General features: G+C 40.5%; 1 protein-coding gene across 1 annotated transcript; it reads left to right on the forward strand.

The window, feature by feature from the left end:
• Positions 1-214: 214 nt before the first annotated feature.
• Positions 215-17,163, forward strand: TADA1 (transcriptional adaptor 1). The gene is made up of 8 exons (XM_055324349.1): positions 215-474; positions 4,642-4,733; positions 5,021-5,086; positions 9,406-9,503; positions 11,146-11,355; positions 13,254-13,405; positions 15,349-15,511; positions 15,953-17,163. The coding sequence occupies exons 1-8, from the start codon at positions 401-403 to the stop codon at positions 16,112-16,114; spliced, it is 1,017 nt and encodes a 338-aa protein (XP_055180324.1). The 5' UTR covers positions 215-400; the 3' UTR covers positions 16,115-17,163.
• Positions 17,164-17,358: the final 195 nt, after the last annotated feature.

The raw sequence follows: 17,358 nt of genomic DNA on the forward strand, positions 1-17,358 counted from the left end.
GACCTGCCGGGAAAGATAACTCCTGTAGGTGAAAGGACAGCGGGCCCAACCGTGCCCTCGCCGGCGGGTCGCAGCCTGCAGGAGCCCAGAAGCACCAGCCCGGCAGGCGCCGCTGCAGCCCACGGCGGCCGCGGCGGCGGCGGGGGGCGGGGGCCACACGCGATCACGTGACCCCAGGGGCGGGGGCAGGAGGACCGAGAAAACAGCGAATTTGCCGCCTCACTTTCTCTTCAGGAAGGCCGGCGGAGCCGAAAACCAAACAAACGTCTTCTGAGCGATTGGGGGCGGGGCAGACGCCGGCGGACTGAGCCTCCAGCGCCGGGACTCTCGCCGCGTTGGCTTTTCGGTTGTTGGTCAGCGTGGCAGAGCCGTCTGCGGTCGGGCTGAGACGTGGGGAGCAATGGCGACCTTTGTGAGCGAGCTGGAAGCGGCCAAGAAGAACTTGAGCGAGGCCCTGGGGGACAACGTGAAACAGTAAGAGCGGTTGTGGCGCAGCTTCCAGGTCTCCGCGCCTGTGCTCCCCTGGCTTCGGGCTGCCCCCCGCCCCCGGAGACGCCCCTCGCCGCCCCGAGGCCTGCGCTGCCTGGCGTCCCGGGCGGCGGGGCCTCCGGGTTTCTTGGGCCAGCGCGGGGCTGGAGGGCCGGGCCTCCCTGCCTCCTGCGGGCCGCGGGCCTCGGGGGGGCGCCTTCGCCCGGGACTCCCCGCCCTGCGCGGGCGGGAGAGGCACGATCCGTGCCTAAACGGTTGCAGGCCCCCATGCAGAGTTCGAGACCGGTGAGGCCTGCCCCGGGCCGGGTGACCGCGAACGCGACGCTCCCCGGCGGGAGCGGGCACCGCGTGGGGCGGCGCGCCCCTGGAGGGCTTCCTGGAGGCGGAGGCTTACCGAGATCCGGGCCCTGCGTAGACCCTGCGTTTTAGAGCGTTGACAACAGTTTCGGAAGGCAGACAGACCCGCGGGTAGAATACCGAACATCACTGCAGTGATAGTGAGGATCTCAGTAGGGGACATTAATTGAACACTTTTTAAGTACTCTCCAATGTACTATCTCATCTAATCCTCACAGCAGGGATGTGAGGTAGGTACGGTTACCCTTCTCATTTGATGAGAAGACTGAGATCTAGAGAAGTTAAGTCTTCAAAAGTCACTGGGCTCCCCGTGCCCTAATTCCTGGCCCTGATACCTTACAAAGGGTTCTTTTTTTTTTTTTTTAAAGATTTATTTATTTATTCATGATAGAGAGCGAGAGAGAGGCAGAGACACAGGCAGAGGGAGAAGCACGCTCCATGCAGGGAGCCCAGCGTGAGACTCGAACCCGGGTCTCCAGGACCACGCCCTGGGCCAGAGGCAGGCGCCAAACCGCTGAGCTACCCAGGGATTCCCCCCTTACGGGGGGTTCTAGAGGAACCTGCGCCCAGCCAGGCGGACACAAGCAGGTCCGATGCGGAATGGCAGGATGGAAGATCAATACTTCATCCAAGGCCGAAGCCAAATATATTTCTGAAATAACAAGGAGGTGTTTTAGAAGTTGTTGGAACATCAACTGTTATTACAATTTTACTTTTTAAATTTGTATTATTTTTTAAAGATCTCATTCATTCATTCATTCATTCATGAGAGACACAGAGAGGCAGAGACAGAGGCAGCCCTCCCCCCACCCCCCACTCAGCCGAATTCGGGACTTGATCCCAGGACTCCCGGTTCATAACCTGAGCAGAAGGCAGATGCTCAACCACTGAGCCACCCAGGTGCCCCCTCTATTTGGTTAGTAAAGACCAATGCTGGCTATCAAATGTTGGTCAAATATAGATGCTAAAGCTAAATTTGGTGCATCTGTAGGGTGAATCACTATATTGCACTGATATTGCAATCAAAATATGCTTTTGTGCCAGGAATAGTTAGTGGCACAGGGTTGGTATTTGTTTTTCCATTCTCTCGCTTTTTCCCCTGCTCCTTAAAAAGTGCCTTTCGGTTAAACACTCTGTACTATTGCTATACAGTAATTTCTCACATTTCCTTCGTGAGTAGTTTGCTTTGGTTTATATAACCTGGCAGTTTAAACATGGTCCTGGGTGGTAGGTAAAACACAGAGAGTGTATAAGGAACCCAGATAAGAGTTGCTTTCTATTTATCTAGTGGTCCACATGTCCTTTATGTCAGGTTGCATGCCCACATCAGCTTCTAGAAAGACATGGCCTTTGCTAGCTAATTCACTTTGTGTAGTACCCAGGAAGGTGTCCTATTTAAAGTGTTGAATTTTTTTGGTGGCTTGATCATATGTTATTTAGTTTTCTCTAAATATCTCCAGTGCTTCCTAGTTTGACCCACTCCCATTTCTCTCCTATCATCCTCATTTTCATAGATGTTGACTCTGGTATTGTTGAGGAAAACAGTCATTTGTCCATGGCTGTACAGCAAGGTAATATAGGGACCAGGTTTGGGGAGCAGGTCTCTCAGATCTTTTCGGCTAGGAAGTTTGCCATTGGAGAAGATAAGTAGTATCATGTTGGCAGAGCTTCCTGTTAGAGCCTTGTTTTACATATAAGTTCACACTCAAAATTTTTGCATCGTTCTTGCCAAATAGTGACACAGGGCTTTTAAATAATGAAATTTGTCTCATGTTACTATCCTCTTTTGTTGGATAGAATGGGCCAGGAAGAAACTTGTTTTTTCTGTAGAGCTTTATTTCCTGTCCTAAAACAAAACAAAACAAAACAAAAAACACGAGCATTTAGATGTCTGTTGTTAAGAAGTTACTGACTAATGAGCGTGTGTGAGTATCAGGTGAAATGTCCTGCCAAGCTCTGAAACTAAACATTTTGCTGTTGAAATGGGTCTTGGGCAACTTTGGCCCCATTAAAACTATAGTTTTCTCCTGGGGGGGGCGAAAAATGGATGTGAGCCCAAAGCTTTGCATGCAGTTACATGCACACATATCCAGTTACATACAGAGGTACATACTAAGATGACTTGAAGGGAAGCTATGTGCAGGAGAAGCCCTGCCATGGGTATAATGCAGTGAGAGCATTAAACCATCTAATTTAGAAATCTTCTTTTTTCTTTTCTGTTAGGAACTCAAATGAGAATTAGAAAATAGCTAAGTGTAAGTTGAAAGTGATTGTAAGACATGCACTGAGTAGTCTTTAATTCTGTTTGATGAACAAGGGCTGTGGATGTGAAAAGTCATATTTTAGTGCTCTGATAATGTTGTTAAGGTCTAAGGGATCAAATCTTTTTTTTTTTTTTTCCTCTCAGTTAACTGGTACCTTTTATAACTAGTGGTTGGTTTTCACTTTAAAAACCACTAAGTTTCTCATATCCACGGGTATTTTCTTTGTGGTGAGGTGTTTTAGAAACTCATTACTCCAGCCAGTTAGATTAAAACTTGAGTTCATTTGAAAGGAAAAAGTTTATCAGGATCAATATTAATGACTACTCCCGAACCCATAAAACACAAACATCTTTTAAAATACAAATCTTTTGGGATCCCTGGGTGGCGCAGCGGTTTGGCGCCTGCCTTTGGCCCAGGGCGCGATCCTGGAGACCCGGGATCGAATCCCACGTCGGGCTCCTGGCGCATGGAGCCCGCTTCTCCCTCTGCCTGTGTCTCTGCCTCTCTCTCTCTCTGTGACTATCATAAAATTAAAAAAAAAAATCTTTTTTTTTATTGAGGAATGATTGACATGTAACATTATATTAGTTTTGGGTGTGCAACAAGTATTCTATCTGTATACTGCAAAATTATCACGATGAGTCTAGTTCATATCTGTCATGACACATAGGTAAAAAAATTTTTAATGAACTTTTAAGATCTCTCAGCAAACTTCCAAATATACAATAGTTTATTAATTATAGTTAATTATAAAAATTAATGTATTTGAAATTAATATTTAAAAATTAATACTTTTAATAATAATACTTTTAAAATATATATCTCAAATGTAGGATTCTGGAGGGTAGGTCTTTTACAAAGGCAACAGAGAAGAAGGAAAGGTATGTCTGTGATTTTTGGCTAATTGACTTGTGAGTCCAATTGTGTGACTATCAGTTCCTTTTTGGAAGAACTTCCTTTTCCTTCTGTTGGTTTTCTGATTCCTAGGTGTATTCATTTTCAAGGCTGCCATAACAAAATACCACAGATGGGGTGGCTTAAACAACATAGATTTGTTTTCTCCTAGTTCTGGAGGCTGGAAGTCTGACATCAGAGTATCCTCAGGATTGTTTTTTCTGAGGCCTCTCCCTTAGGCTTGTAGATGGCCACTGTCTGGGGTCACGGGTGTGTGTGTGTGTGTGTGTGTGTGTGTGTGTGTGTGTGTGTTCGTGTGTTCGTTCTTTCTGTCCTAATCTCTTTTTACAAGGATACTCATCAAATTGGCTTAGGGCCCACCCCCACCCTGAAGAAAACGCCATTTTAGTTTAATTACCTCTTTAAAAAGGTTTTGTCTCCAAATACAGTCACACCCTGGGTACTGGGGTAATGATTAGGGCTTCAACGTATGAATTTGGGGAGAAGTGTATGAACTCAGTTCACAATACAGTAGGAAATGCAAAATTTCCTTTCCTTGGTTTTGGAGCAGGTAAGGTGAATTTGGGAAGGAAAGAAGCAGACCCGTTGGTTCTTAATACTGCTTCTGCCTTTGCAGATACTGGGCTAATTTAAAGTTGTGGTTCAAGCAGAAGATCAGCAAAGAAGAGTTTGACCTTGAAGCCCATAGACTTCTCACGCAGGATAATGGTAAAATAATTATCCGGAGAGTTACTTTACTGTTCTGAAGTATTCTCAGATTTGTAATAAATGACAGATAAGTAATTGCAAAAATAAATGGCAGTACATTTTGCAGTAAATCTTTTCACTTAAAAAATAAAATTGGGTTTAGTGGTGTGTAAGATTATTTTAATAATATGGATATTTGAAATAAAGTGTAAAGAATGGCAGGGTGGGGATAATCCAAAGTTAAATAATGGTTTCCTTACATTTTTAAATATTTTGTAATTTACTTGTGACAATCTTCCCTTTTTCAGTCCATTCTCACAACGATTTCCTCCTGGCTATTCTTACGCGTTGTCAGATTTTGGTGTCTACACCAGGTAAGGGAGTGGAAATACTTCTGGGGATGTCATTCAGCAGAGCCATGGAGCAGTGGGCTTTAGTTTCCTCTTTAACAGACACATCTGTTGTTTGCAAGTGAAATGTTCTTTGAACTGCTCAGAAGAAAACATTTATTATGTAGGTAAAGATGGTTTTATAGAACCTTTGTGAAGTAGATGATTTCCCTGTGCTTATACTGAATTTTGGTCTTTACTGTCCACTCAGCTTGATTTTGTTTTATTATTTTTTTTAATAATAAATTTATTTTTTTTAATAATAAATTTATTTTTTATTGGCGTTCAATTTGCCACTGAGCATATGAACCCAGTCTCATCCCGTCAAGTGCCCCCCTCAGTGCCCATCACCCATTCACCCCCACCCCCCGCCCTCCTCCCCTTCCACCACCCCTAGTTCATTTCCCAGAGTTAGGAGTCTTTATGTTCTGTCTCCCTTTCTGATATTTCTTACACATTTCTTCTCCCTTCCCTTATATTCCCTTTCACTATTATTTATATTCCCCAAATGAATGAGAACATATAATGTTTGTCCTTCTCCGATTGACTTATTTCACTCAGCTCAGCTTGATTTTAGATTGCGTAAATGAGATGCCAGAGGGCGAACAATCAGGATGAAGAAGCCAAGGGCCGCTGGTGTTAGGAGAGGGTTTCTGTGATCTAGGGAAGATGAGTTAGGGTTAGGCGGAGGAGAAACCACAACGTGGTGAGAACCTGGACTTTGACTTGTATTCTCAAGTAGGAGATTGGCACCTGGAAGATTACAGCCTTAGCTTGTTGGGGAGGTAGGTAGGGGCTGATTCTGTCACATACCCGAAATAGATACAGATAAGAAACAGTGACTATTTTGCCCTAATTTTTTGGAGCTTAAGTGGTATAAGTCACTTTTTTCAACCATCTTATTTTAATCAAGTGATCAAAAATAAATGCATTAAAATTTGCCTCACAATAAAAACTATATTGAGCTCTTGTTAGAAATTTGGATTTCTAGGTATCTCGTGCTGTAGATTAAGTTGAATATTTTTGTTTTTAAAGGACTTGTGGTGATTGTGATAATAATCTTTATGGAGAAATGGCTAGTACTTTCTGTGTTTCTCACCTAACCCTCTACTGTATAATAATGAACTCAGATGCAGTCTCCTAAAGTCCAAGTCCCCCACACTCAAAGAAGTTGTCATTGGTAAAGAGTAGTTAACAATGAGCATTTGTATATGGAGATTGGAGTTAATAGGGGCTGCTTCCCTTACCCCACACTGCCCTTTTCTGCACATTGTCACGTGTATCTGATTTTGCATGTTCTGTTTTCTTTAAATAGAAGTGGACTTCAGCTAGTTAGATCATAGAGATGATCCACTCCTTAGTGTAAAATTTAATTTGATCAGGAAAGACAGCATTGTGAGAACTAGATCTTGCTCTGTATATTTATTCTAAAGTGGCATATGTGCAAAAGGTGAGTGGTATGTTTGGGGATAGAAACCCTGGTTGATTAGAGTCAAGAGACTTAGGTTCAAGTTTAGGTTTTGCCACTAGCTTAGGTAGTATAGTTAATTATTGGATGTTCTTAGCTTTTACATTACAGTAATATCTGCTCTACAGATATATATATATAGATAGATAGATAGATAATTATATTTATACATATACGGATGAAAGAACATATGAAAAAGTGCTCTTGAAAGTAAAAAAATGCTAAACAAAATGAAGTATTAGTATAAGTGGCTGATTTTAACTAAATAAAGCCTTTGATGTTCATGAACATTTGTTATTGATTATTTTAAAATAAATGATGAAATATTTGGAATTTGAGAGGTTATTTCTCTATCAAACACCAAAATATATTTCCTCAAAATGAAATTGATAGTTGCTAGCAACAAAGAGATGATTTCTATTAAAAGTGAAATAGAGGGCAACCTGTTGGGACCTCTCTCACTTCTGAGAGCTTTCTCTGTATCTTTGCTTTATAAACTTCTATCCTTTTACTCAAAAAAAAAAAAAAAAAAGAAGAAGAAGAAGAAAGAAAGAAATAGAGAAATAGTTCATTGTATGTATAATACTTAGGAGTGGGTTTTCTGTTTTTCTAAGTTAGGCAGGAAAGAGTATTTTCATTGAGTAACTGCAATGCAACACTTTCTGTGCATTCTTTTTAATTGTCACAATTCCTTAGGATAGGTCTTAACCTCCTCTTATGGATTAGGAAACAAACTTTAGAGAAAACAAAAAGAAAAGCAAAACTTACCTGACACTTTATCCAACTAGTAAGTGGAAGTGTTGGATCCACACTGAAATCTGCCTAGCGCTGGAAAGCTGTCCTCATTGTCAGTGAGTCCATACTCACCATGCTGTGCTTCCTTGCTTGGAGTGTGCTCACACATCAGCAGTGTCATGGAACACTCAGGCTGACCAGCAGGAATAGGTTTCTCTGGGAGTCTTCTGGGATTGGCTGACCTCATCAGTGAGACCTGGGTATACCAAAGACATTTAAAGTGGTGGAGAGGAGGAACTTGATTTCCCAAACAGTTTTTTCCCCCTAACTCTAGTCTAGTTAACATGCAGTGTTATATTAGTTTCAGGTGTACAATATAGTGATTCAACGATTCTGTACAGTATCTAGTGCTCATCATCATAAGTGTCCAAACAGCTCCTTTTTAACTGGCAAACTTGGAGTATTTTTTTTAAAAACTTTAAAAACTTCTTAAAAAAACATCAAAAAACATCAAAAACATCAAAATAGTATTTTTGCTTAGATGATGAGTGGGGTTTTTCTTCTGTCTTACAAAAATTTTGGGGAGTAATTTTTTTAAGTGTACTATAATGAGCTTAGATTACTTCAGTTTTTTTTTTTCTTTAAACTATATATGCATACACTCATGGTTAGAGATAATACAGAAGCGTTAGAGTGAAATACTTCTTCCCCCTCCTGGACTTTTTCTCAAAGACACCTACTTTGTCTCTTGTTCCGGTAGGACTTCAGTAGCTCCTTACTGGAGCTTAAGTCTCTTTCTGCATTTACTGATTTTGGGCATCTGTCTTCATGCTTTGTGTTTGTGAGATTTCCTCAGCTGTTTCAACCTTCCTGCTCAATGGGTTCTTTAATTCAGCAATTTTTATAATATCTTCTTTTTGTTTTATGGCTATATATCTTTCAAACTTCTGAAGGTACCAGTTAGAAATTACTTGAAGTCCTTTGTGTTGCCTGAAATCTTTAATCTGGGACCTTTATTTTCTGTTTGTTTAGCTTGGTCTTCTGATCATATTACAGACTATTGTCAAATGTCTGGTGATTCATATTTAAGAATGAAGCATACAATGCTTGGGGCTCCTTAAATGGAAGCATACAGAGAGCTGTGCTCTAGAATGCCAACATCTATACCAACTACGTGAATAGATCCCAGAAATTTTGTTCAGTTTAAGTAGAGGAGAGTCCTCCATTCACTTGTCCCCTTCCTCTCTCTCCCCTGCTGTTGTAGTTACTGTACTATGTATGGGCATGAGCCGGGCTGGCTTCAAGGCCTGTGAACTGCCCAGGAACTCAGACGGGCCCCATGCTTGGCTTAGCGCTCTACTTTGGTTGCCTTGAAATGGTAAATGTTTGCACAAGGGACCTGCATTTTTATTTTGTACTGTGCCCACTACTGGTGGTGATGATTTTTGAATATAGACCTTCCATTAATCTTATTTTTAGCTTTATTGATCCCTCCGTGGTTTCCACTGCACTTACCTCCTCCAAATCCAGAGTCTTTCTAGATTTCTGCTATGCAGGTAGACTGGTTTCTGTATTTCCCAACCTTGCCTCGCCTAGGTTATAGCTTCCATATGTCTGCTTGTAAGTCAGACAGTTTTAGACCGTTGTTGAAATTTGTTGAGATATCATCTTGTTTCACTCATTTTCCTTTTTGTTGCTATTGTGCATATGTGCTGTTTACTTTCCACTGTTACCATTTTTAGTAGGGTCTTAGAGAAATTCATGTGCTCTGTTCACCATCTTGAACTAGAAAATTCTCTCTTACTTTTTTGATATTACTGCTACTTACAAGCAAACAAAACACCCAATAAACATTAGAGTTGAAAATATGAAAAACAAATTGTCTTCATAAAGGAATAATTTTGGCTACAGCTGGAAAAAACATGCTTTGAGATGATTCATAATTTTGTTTAGAGAAAAAAGAGAAGATCTGAATTTAAGCATTTATTATTTATTTTCATTACTTGAGCATTCCATAATTTTTTAGCCCAAAATAAAAACAAACTTAGCAGTTGACACCTATCATTATTTTCTCTATGGTTATTATTTTTCTGTCTCACAGAGGGTGCTGGATCTCTGCACTGGACCGGGGGTTCTGCAGCTAAACCTGGAAAACCAAAGGGAAAGAAAAAACTTTCTTCTGTTCGTCAGAAATTTGATGTAGGTTGTTATTCAATAGATCTTGGTAACAACTGATTTAAATGCTGATGTGATGAAACTGGCCTTAGTTTTTAAATACATCTTAAAATACTAGTAGTAGAGTTGGAAAAAAGGGGGGCATGATTTGAGGAGGAATGTTACTGTATTTGAAGTTGAGAGTTTCAAAGATTGTGAGTCCCAGGTATCTGAGTTTTTATAATTCTAGTTTGTTATTGCATAAATATTAATATATTTTTGTTAATACCTAATGATTTTTTAATGATTCAAAAAAATATACCTGTATTCTTTCTCCTCTTAAGTATTTTTCTGGAATGAATAATGTTTCTTATATTGAAGATTTGTGTTCCATGGCTCCAGGACGCTTGCCTCTGGCAGGATCCTGATGTTGCCCAACTAGGCCCTGAGCCTTTGGGGATCAGCAGAGAAGTCATGAAGGCATTTGGCTATAAAATTTGTAAACATTGTAGAATAACTTGCTTTTTTGTTTGTATTTGGAGAAGAAAGTTTCTCAAAAATATTTCTTTTATAGATTTGACTGGGTGTTAATAGCTTTATTGATTAACCTCAACAAATACTTATTGCTACCTTTGTTTTTATGTATTCTATAAATAATACTCAATCTGGAAGGCATTAGTACCTCCAGAGAGGCATTCCTTGGTTTGAAAAGGGATATTTGATATAAAATACAGTTTTGTACTTGGAAAATGGAAAAACAACCAGTGTTTTCTTTTGCAATACAAACTTCAAACAGGGACAGGTCATGTTTGCTACTGTGGGTGTATCTCGCACTGACGATGGAGTATACAGATGGGCTTTCAGAGTCCACCAGAGGAAGGCAGAGGTTTTATGAGTGGGAAAAGGTTAAGAAACACTATGTTATTTTTTTAAAGATTTATTTATTTTAGAGAGAGAGAGTGCATGTGTGCGCTCCTATGAATGGGGAGAGGGGCAGAGGGCCAGAGAATCTCAAGCAGACTCCCCACTGAGCATAGAGCCCTATTTGGGGCTTGATCTCATGACCTGGAGATCATGACCTGAGCTGAAATCAAGAGTTGGATACTTAACCAACTGAGCCACCAGGTGCCCAAGAAAAATTATTTTAAATAATTAGAATGACTATGTTAGCAAGATTCTGTGTTGAGGATTGTAAGTAAAAGACTATATAAAATAGTTATATCATCTGGTGTTCTTTTAGAATACCTGTTATTAAATCTGTTATGTTGGTTGGCTAGGCTTTTTACAGCATAATTGGAGTATTACTATATATTTCTACTTTCAGAACTTGCTTACTTACAAGTATATTTAAAATGCTCTGACTTGTTTGAAAATAATTTTATATCTTCTCCTTCCCCCTAATTGTTATTTTTAGCACAGAGCCATATATTCTGTGGTTACCAAGGTATTAATTGAATAGAATAAACTGCTGTGCATACTACCATTATTCCCCTTAATTCATGTCTTCATTATGTAATGGGTGTGAATCTGTGATTATTTGTACACAAGTCACTTTTTTTTTTTAAACCCCTCCGGTATGGTTTGGTGACAATTTGTGGGATCTCAAGTCCAATAAATTGGTTATTTTTGTTGTGTCTCATTACTTGCCACTGTGATGAATAATTTTGAAAAGTTTTCTTACCCATAGCATAGATTCCAGCCTCAAAATCCCCTCTCGGGAGCCCAGCAGTTTGTGGCAAAGGATCCCCAAGATGATGATGACTTGAAACTCTGTTCCCATACAATGATGCTTCCCACTCGGGGTCAGCTGGAAGGGAGAATGATAGTGACTGCTTATGAGCACGGGTTGGACAACGTCACCGAGGAGGCAGTCTCAGCTGTTGTCTATGCGGTGGAGGTTGGTTTGCTGGTGGCAGAAAGAGTTTTACAGGTTGAATGTAACAAGCTTGTGTGTGTTGTTAATTTGATCCTGCAAGAAAAGAACCAAAATGTCATGATCTGAGAATTGTTGTCTTGAAATGGATTTCTTTTGAGGGGAGAAACACCTCATAGTTCAAGCAGTTGCCTTTAGTTAACAGACTAAGCTTTTCAGAAAACTTATTGTGGCCTAACACTTCTGCTTAATTTGGTGTTAATTTGTTAGTAAGGGAGCAGTTTTTGCTTTTTTTTTTTTTTTTTTTTTTAAGATTTTATTTATTGGGGCTCCCTGGGTGGCGCAGCGGTTTGGTGCCTGCCTTTGGCCCAGGGCGCGATCCTGGAGACCCGGGATCGAATCCCACGTCGGGCTCCCGGTGCATGGAGCCTGCTTCTCCCTCTGCCTGTGTCTCTGCCTCTCTCTCTCTCTCTCTCTCTCCCTCTCTCTCTGTGTGTGTGACTGTCATAAATAAATAAAAAAATTAAAAAAAAAGATTTTATTTATTTATTCATAAGAGACACAGAGAGAGAGAGAGAGAGGCAGAGACACAGGCAGAGGGAGAAGCAGGCTCCATGCAGGGAGCCCGATGTGGGACTGGATCCTGGGTCTCCAGGATCACTCCCTGGGCTGAAGGCGGCACCAAACCACTTAGCCACCCAGGCTGCCCTGATAAGGGAGCAGGTTTTGTTTTTTTTTTTAATTTTTATTTATTTATGATAGTCACACACAGAGAGAGAGGCGGAGACATAGGCAGAGGGAGAAGCAGGCTCCATGCACTGGGAGCCCGATGTGGGATTCGATCCTGGGTCTCCAGGATCACGCCCTGGGCCAAAGGCAGGCGCTAAACCGCTGCGCCACCCAGGGATCCCCAAGGGAGCAGGTTTTAAGGAAAAAATTGAGATGTAGAATCCTAAAGATTAAAATCACTGATTTTTGCTGTGGCACAGCATTTAAAGAGTCTAAACAGTGAGATTCTTGTCTTAGCACACTCTTTCACTGATCCATTCACTTTATTCATTTAATTATTTGACAAAATATATTGGGATCTATAGTGTGTAGGTATGCCAGATGATACTGGGTAATTCCCAATACTTGGGGCCTCCATTTGCTCTCATGTACTCCAGAGATTATAATAGCTGTCTCATCAAGTTGTAAACATTAAATGAATTTGGTGTGTGGAAATGACAAATTGTATCATGAAAGCCTGGATATGAGATTATTTTACTAGTATAGTTGAAACACCAGGCCTAATACTGACTCTCCTGTTATTAATAGTAGACTGGGACCAGCTCTCTCTCTTTATTTTCACATTTTCCATTCCTCTCTAATGTACTTGGCTCTCCTTAAGAGATATTAAATACCTAATTTTTGTTTATTTTCTATATATCTGTTATGTATGGTTTTTGGGGAGAGCCAAGGTTCTTTAATGCAAGAATTTTAGTAGATTGGGCATTGTAACCAATAAATTTTAGATCTTGAGACTTTCTGTCCTATTTTAAAACAGGTTTCAAATTAATTTGCCTCCTTTTTAAAATTTTATGTATTTGTTTTTGTACTTTAAGGCTATCTGAAAATCCTTTTCTGAGAGGAGCCAATTTGGAGATATAAATAACTTCTTTAATAAATTTCATGTAGAGTAAGCCCATGTTAAATTGAACTAAATAAAAATAGCACATCTCCCTCTTTCCTTTACCCTCCTACTCTGGTGTGGCTTTGTGGCTCTTTGGTAAATAAATATTCATTTGGTTCCAACATATGCTAGCTTGTCTCATATCTCCATCCACTAAATGCTAGTAAACATTTTTTGGTCAATGGAAGTTCTATGATTTGCTTTTAAACAAGAGTTCATGCTATTTTTCTTTTCTTTTTTGTTTTTACAGAATCACCTTAAAGATATATTGACATCAGTTGTGTCAAGAAGGAAAGCTTATCGGTTACGTGATGGTCACTTTAAGTATGCCTTTGGTAGTAATGTAACCCCACAGCCATACCTGAAGAATAGTGTAGTAGCTTACAACAACTTAATAGAAAGGTATATGAAGTTTCTTGTGATTTTTGCATCCATCCTTTCCTTTCTGGTTGGTATACTACTATTACGTATTAGACCACTGTTAAATAATTGCTTATTATGTTTCTGTAAGTCTCAGGTACCTTTGAGGACAGTGCAGTTTTATTTTCTTTGGTGCATCCTTGGTGATAACTAATTAATTGTTTGGTACTTTGTATCAGAAGGGAAGTTGCAGAGTTTGGCTGCCACAAGTAGTTTACTGTGAGTGTGCCCCACTTTCTGAGGTGGACGGAGTGGTTCCCTGGGGTGGTGCATTCTGATGGCTCCTAACGGGCCAGCATCTGCCTGGTGGTAGAAGTGGGCCTGCTCTGGGTCAGAAGTGAAGCCTGAGATTGTTGGCTCAGGGTTGGGTATCGATGGTGGGAGGAGGACTGGGAGGCATTTCTCTATAGCTTCTGTAGCTATAGCTCAAGGGAGTGGCCTATGTTGGGTGTCATCAGATTGTTCTCGGCATGCCATTGTGCAGACCTGGTCTCTCGGCCCCACACCTGGGATTCCTCTGTCCGCCCTCCACAGAGGGGGCTCCCAAGACTTCTAAGGTCCTCCTGAGTCATCACTTTATGAGACAGCCTGGATCACCTTTCATCTCATCCGCGTGTTGTCTGATTTCACCTCTCCACCTTTCTTTCTTCCTTTCCCACAGATAATTTAGTCCACAGATTGTAAGCCTTTGGGAAAGAAAAAGGAATGATGTGATTTTTCTTGTGGTAACTGAAGTGACTGAATTTCCTTGGGCGCCAGTTATCTGGTTGTTTAGGGAGATGACAGGAGGTCCAAGTTCAGAGCAAAAAAAAGTGTGACTGGGAAGACTGGCAGGAGTGATGATGGTGAAGAAGGAATAGGAAGGGAACGTAGGAGACGTGGTAGGAAAGCCGAGAAGAGAGTTGGACACAACAGGGAGGGGGTTGTACCTACTTCATGGCTGAAGACCTTTAGGCCCATTTTGAAGAGCCCCATCTTAAATTAGGTTCACTATTTTTATTTAGATTGTCAAATGTGAAGATTTACATTCTCAGTCTCATTCAGGCCTATCCTGTGTGGGAGTATTCTCTTTGTAAGTCATTCTTTTCTGGAAAAAAAACAAACCAAAAACAGGGAGAGGGGGCTCCTTTTAGTGGCCGAATGCTGGGAGCAGCCTATCTGACCCTGCTAGGCCTCCCGAGCTGCCTCTCTCCCCCGCCGGCGGGCCCACAGGGCGTCACCTCAGTGTCGGGGCATCACCTCACTGTCGGCGCTTGTTTCTCCAACAGGGCTGCCTTTGTCTCATGCCCATACCCACGCACATACCCGCTTGTGCTTTGGTCTGAGTTACCTCCTCGTTGTTTTACCTCCTAGATGTTCTTGAGAACTGTAAAGGTCATCTCCTACAGTATTATGATACAAAAATTATGCCTGACTTCCCTGCTGATACTATATCTGGATCCTGTTTTCGGAAATTGGCAAGATTTGGGTTTTCTCCGTCCCCCGTTTTTGCCTGCTGCTTATTCTGTGCCATATCTTCTTTTCTTGCATGTTAATTTTCAATCCTGTTGCCTCCAGTTACATTTTATCTTCCTTTCCCAAGTCAGTTTTTCAATTTCATTCTCCTTTAATTAAGGTCTGTTTTTCTTCCCCTGACTAGAAGCACTTTAAGGGCAGGAAACAATTTTGGTTCAGTATCTTGAGCTCAGTAAATATTTTATGTGTTTATGTTTTGTTTCCAGCCTGACGGATGGGCTGCCTATGATAATTAAAATTAGAGGCTACTCATGTATATGCTAGCTAAAAAAATAATTAGATTTGTAATTGGGTTTTTTGTTCCTTTTAAGATATTTTTAATAAGCTGTATTAAAGCCCATTTCTACTCTAGTTGTTCAGTTGTCTCCTTCCTAGTTACTGGGAATATTTTTAAAATACTTTGTCTTCAGCCCTCCAGCCTTCTCTGCTCCTTGTGCTGGTCAGAACCCAGCTTCCCACCCGCCCCCTGATGACGCGGAGCAGCAAGCTGCACTCCTCTTGGCGTGCTCTGGGGATACCCTCCCTGCGTCTTTGCCTCCAGTCAACATGTACGACCTTTTTGAAGCTTTGCAGGTAACTCTTGGCCCCTTGAGGTTTATCTAGATTTATGGTTCAAAGTTCACTTGAGTTTACAAAGATAATTTGGTAGCTTTTCCTCCTCCTGGTTTTGGTTTTCAGTTTCTGTTGTTTGTTATTAAAGCCATTAATACTATCCTCATTTTTCAAATCCAGGGCCCAGGCCTCCTTCCTAAAACTTACCTCTTCCAGCCCCCATGTCCCCAGTGAAAGAAAGAAAAGAAAAAAAATTTATTCCCTTACTCCTATTTCAGAAGCTTGTTATTTCTTTGTTTTCTTGCTATCTAGTTGGAGCTTTATCATTAGGCATTGGCTTATAGTTTATAGGTATGTGTGTCTTTTGTGTGTTTTGTTGACATAAACCTTACTTTTTAATTTATAAAATGTTGGAAAAATATACTGAAACATAATGGAGTCATGCTAATATTTTAATCACAGGTACACAGGGAAGTCATTCCTACACATACCGTATATGCTCTCAACATTGAAAGGATCATCATGAAACTCTGGCATCCAAATCATGAAGAACTGCAGCAAGACAAAGTCCACCGCCAGCGCCTGGCAGCCAAGGAGGGCTTTTGCTCTGCTGAATTAAGGTGATTTGAGGGCATGGGACCCTCAGCAAATTCATTGGTTAGAGAATTGAATGTTTCTTGGGTCCACACTTCAAAACTGAAGTGTATAGTGTAAATATAAACTTTCCTATGGAAATGTGACACTGAGTACATTTTGCGTTGCTACTGTGAAGCCATTAATATAAATCTGACTTTGATAATGACCCATATCTCTGTATGTATGTATGTATGTATGTATGTATGTATGTATGTGTTCCCAGTGATGGGAGTAAGAAGCACTGATAAAATCCTGTGCCTAGAATGGAGATGTTTTTAGGCATCTGAGGCTTAGTATCCTGTGGTCTGTTTGTGAGGTAGATGACATCCTAGAACAAAGAAGCTTTTATAACTTAGTTCCCATGATCAGCAGGACATCTGTGTGTTCAATGACAGCATATATTCTGTTATCTGGCAAGCCTAAAATTTCTGCCTTTTCCTAAAGAACTGTGCTCTTGGATTTGGGTTGAAATAATCCACAGTATTAAAAATCATATACCTCCTTTAGTGAGCAGATATAGGTATCTCCCCCCAAATTCATTACAACTCTATAGAAAATAGGACTTAGAAATGCTATACTGTTAGACAAAATAAAGTCCTTTCTTTACATTAAAAACCAAAATAAAAACTCTGGAATGTAACTAATAAAGTTTTTTCTCATAACTTACGTTTCTTTTATACTTAATATGCCCAAAGACTTTGGCAAAATTCATCTCTTGATTATTCCTATAGAATAGGTTTTAAGAAGCCCATGTAGACATACTGGATTTATACTTAGAAATTCCCCACTTCCTGTGCAGTATCTGTTCTGTCCTTCCAAATGATAAAGTGCAAATAATTTACATTTTACAGTGTTACTAATAATAAAGTTTGTTTTTTTAGAGGTGATGCTTTTTATTCAGAAGATAGTGTTGGTGACTAGATTAGAAGGTACAGATGGGTTGTGTAGGTCTAAGTAGTATGTATAGATATGTATACATGGTTCAATATTTGTGTATTTGATTTTGTACTTCAAATGTGACAAATAAACCTTTTGGGAGAAAACTTTCCTCTTGTGTACTTATTAAACATATAAGGAATACTGCTGCCTTTAGAAGTTTGAAAAGCCCTGCTCTGTGAGATTTAGAAGACTGTTCAGAGAGGGATGTGATGGATGAGAAAGATTAAAAAACAGGTTCCAACTTAGGTATGTAGATCATTTCTTCCTTTTGTGATGTGTGGACTGAAAAGAAA

Source organism: Nyctereutes procyonoides, unplaced genomic scaffold (assembly GCF_905146905.1).
Source record: "Nyctereutes procyonoides isolate TBG_1078 unplaced genomic scaffold, NYPRO_anot_genome, whole genome shotgun sequence".
NCBI lineage: Eukaryota > Metazoa > Chordata > Mammalia > Carnivora > Canidae > Nyctereutes > Nyctereutes procyonoides.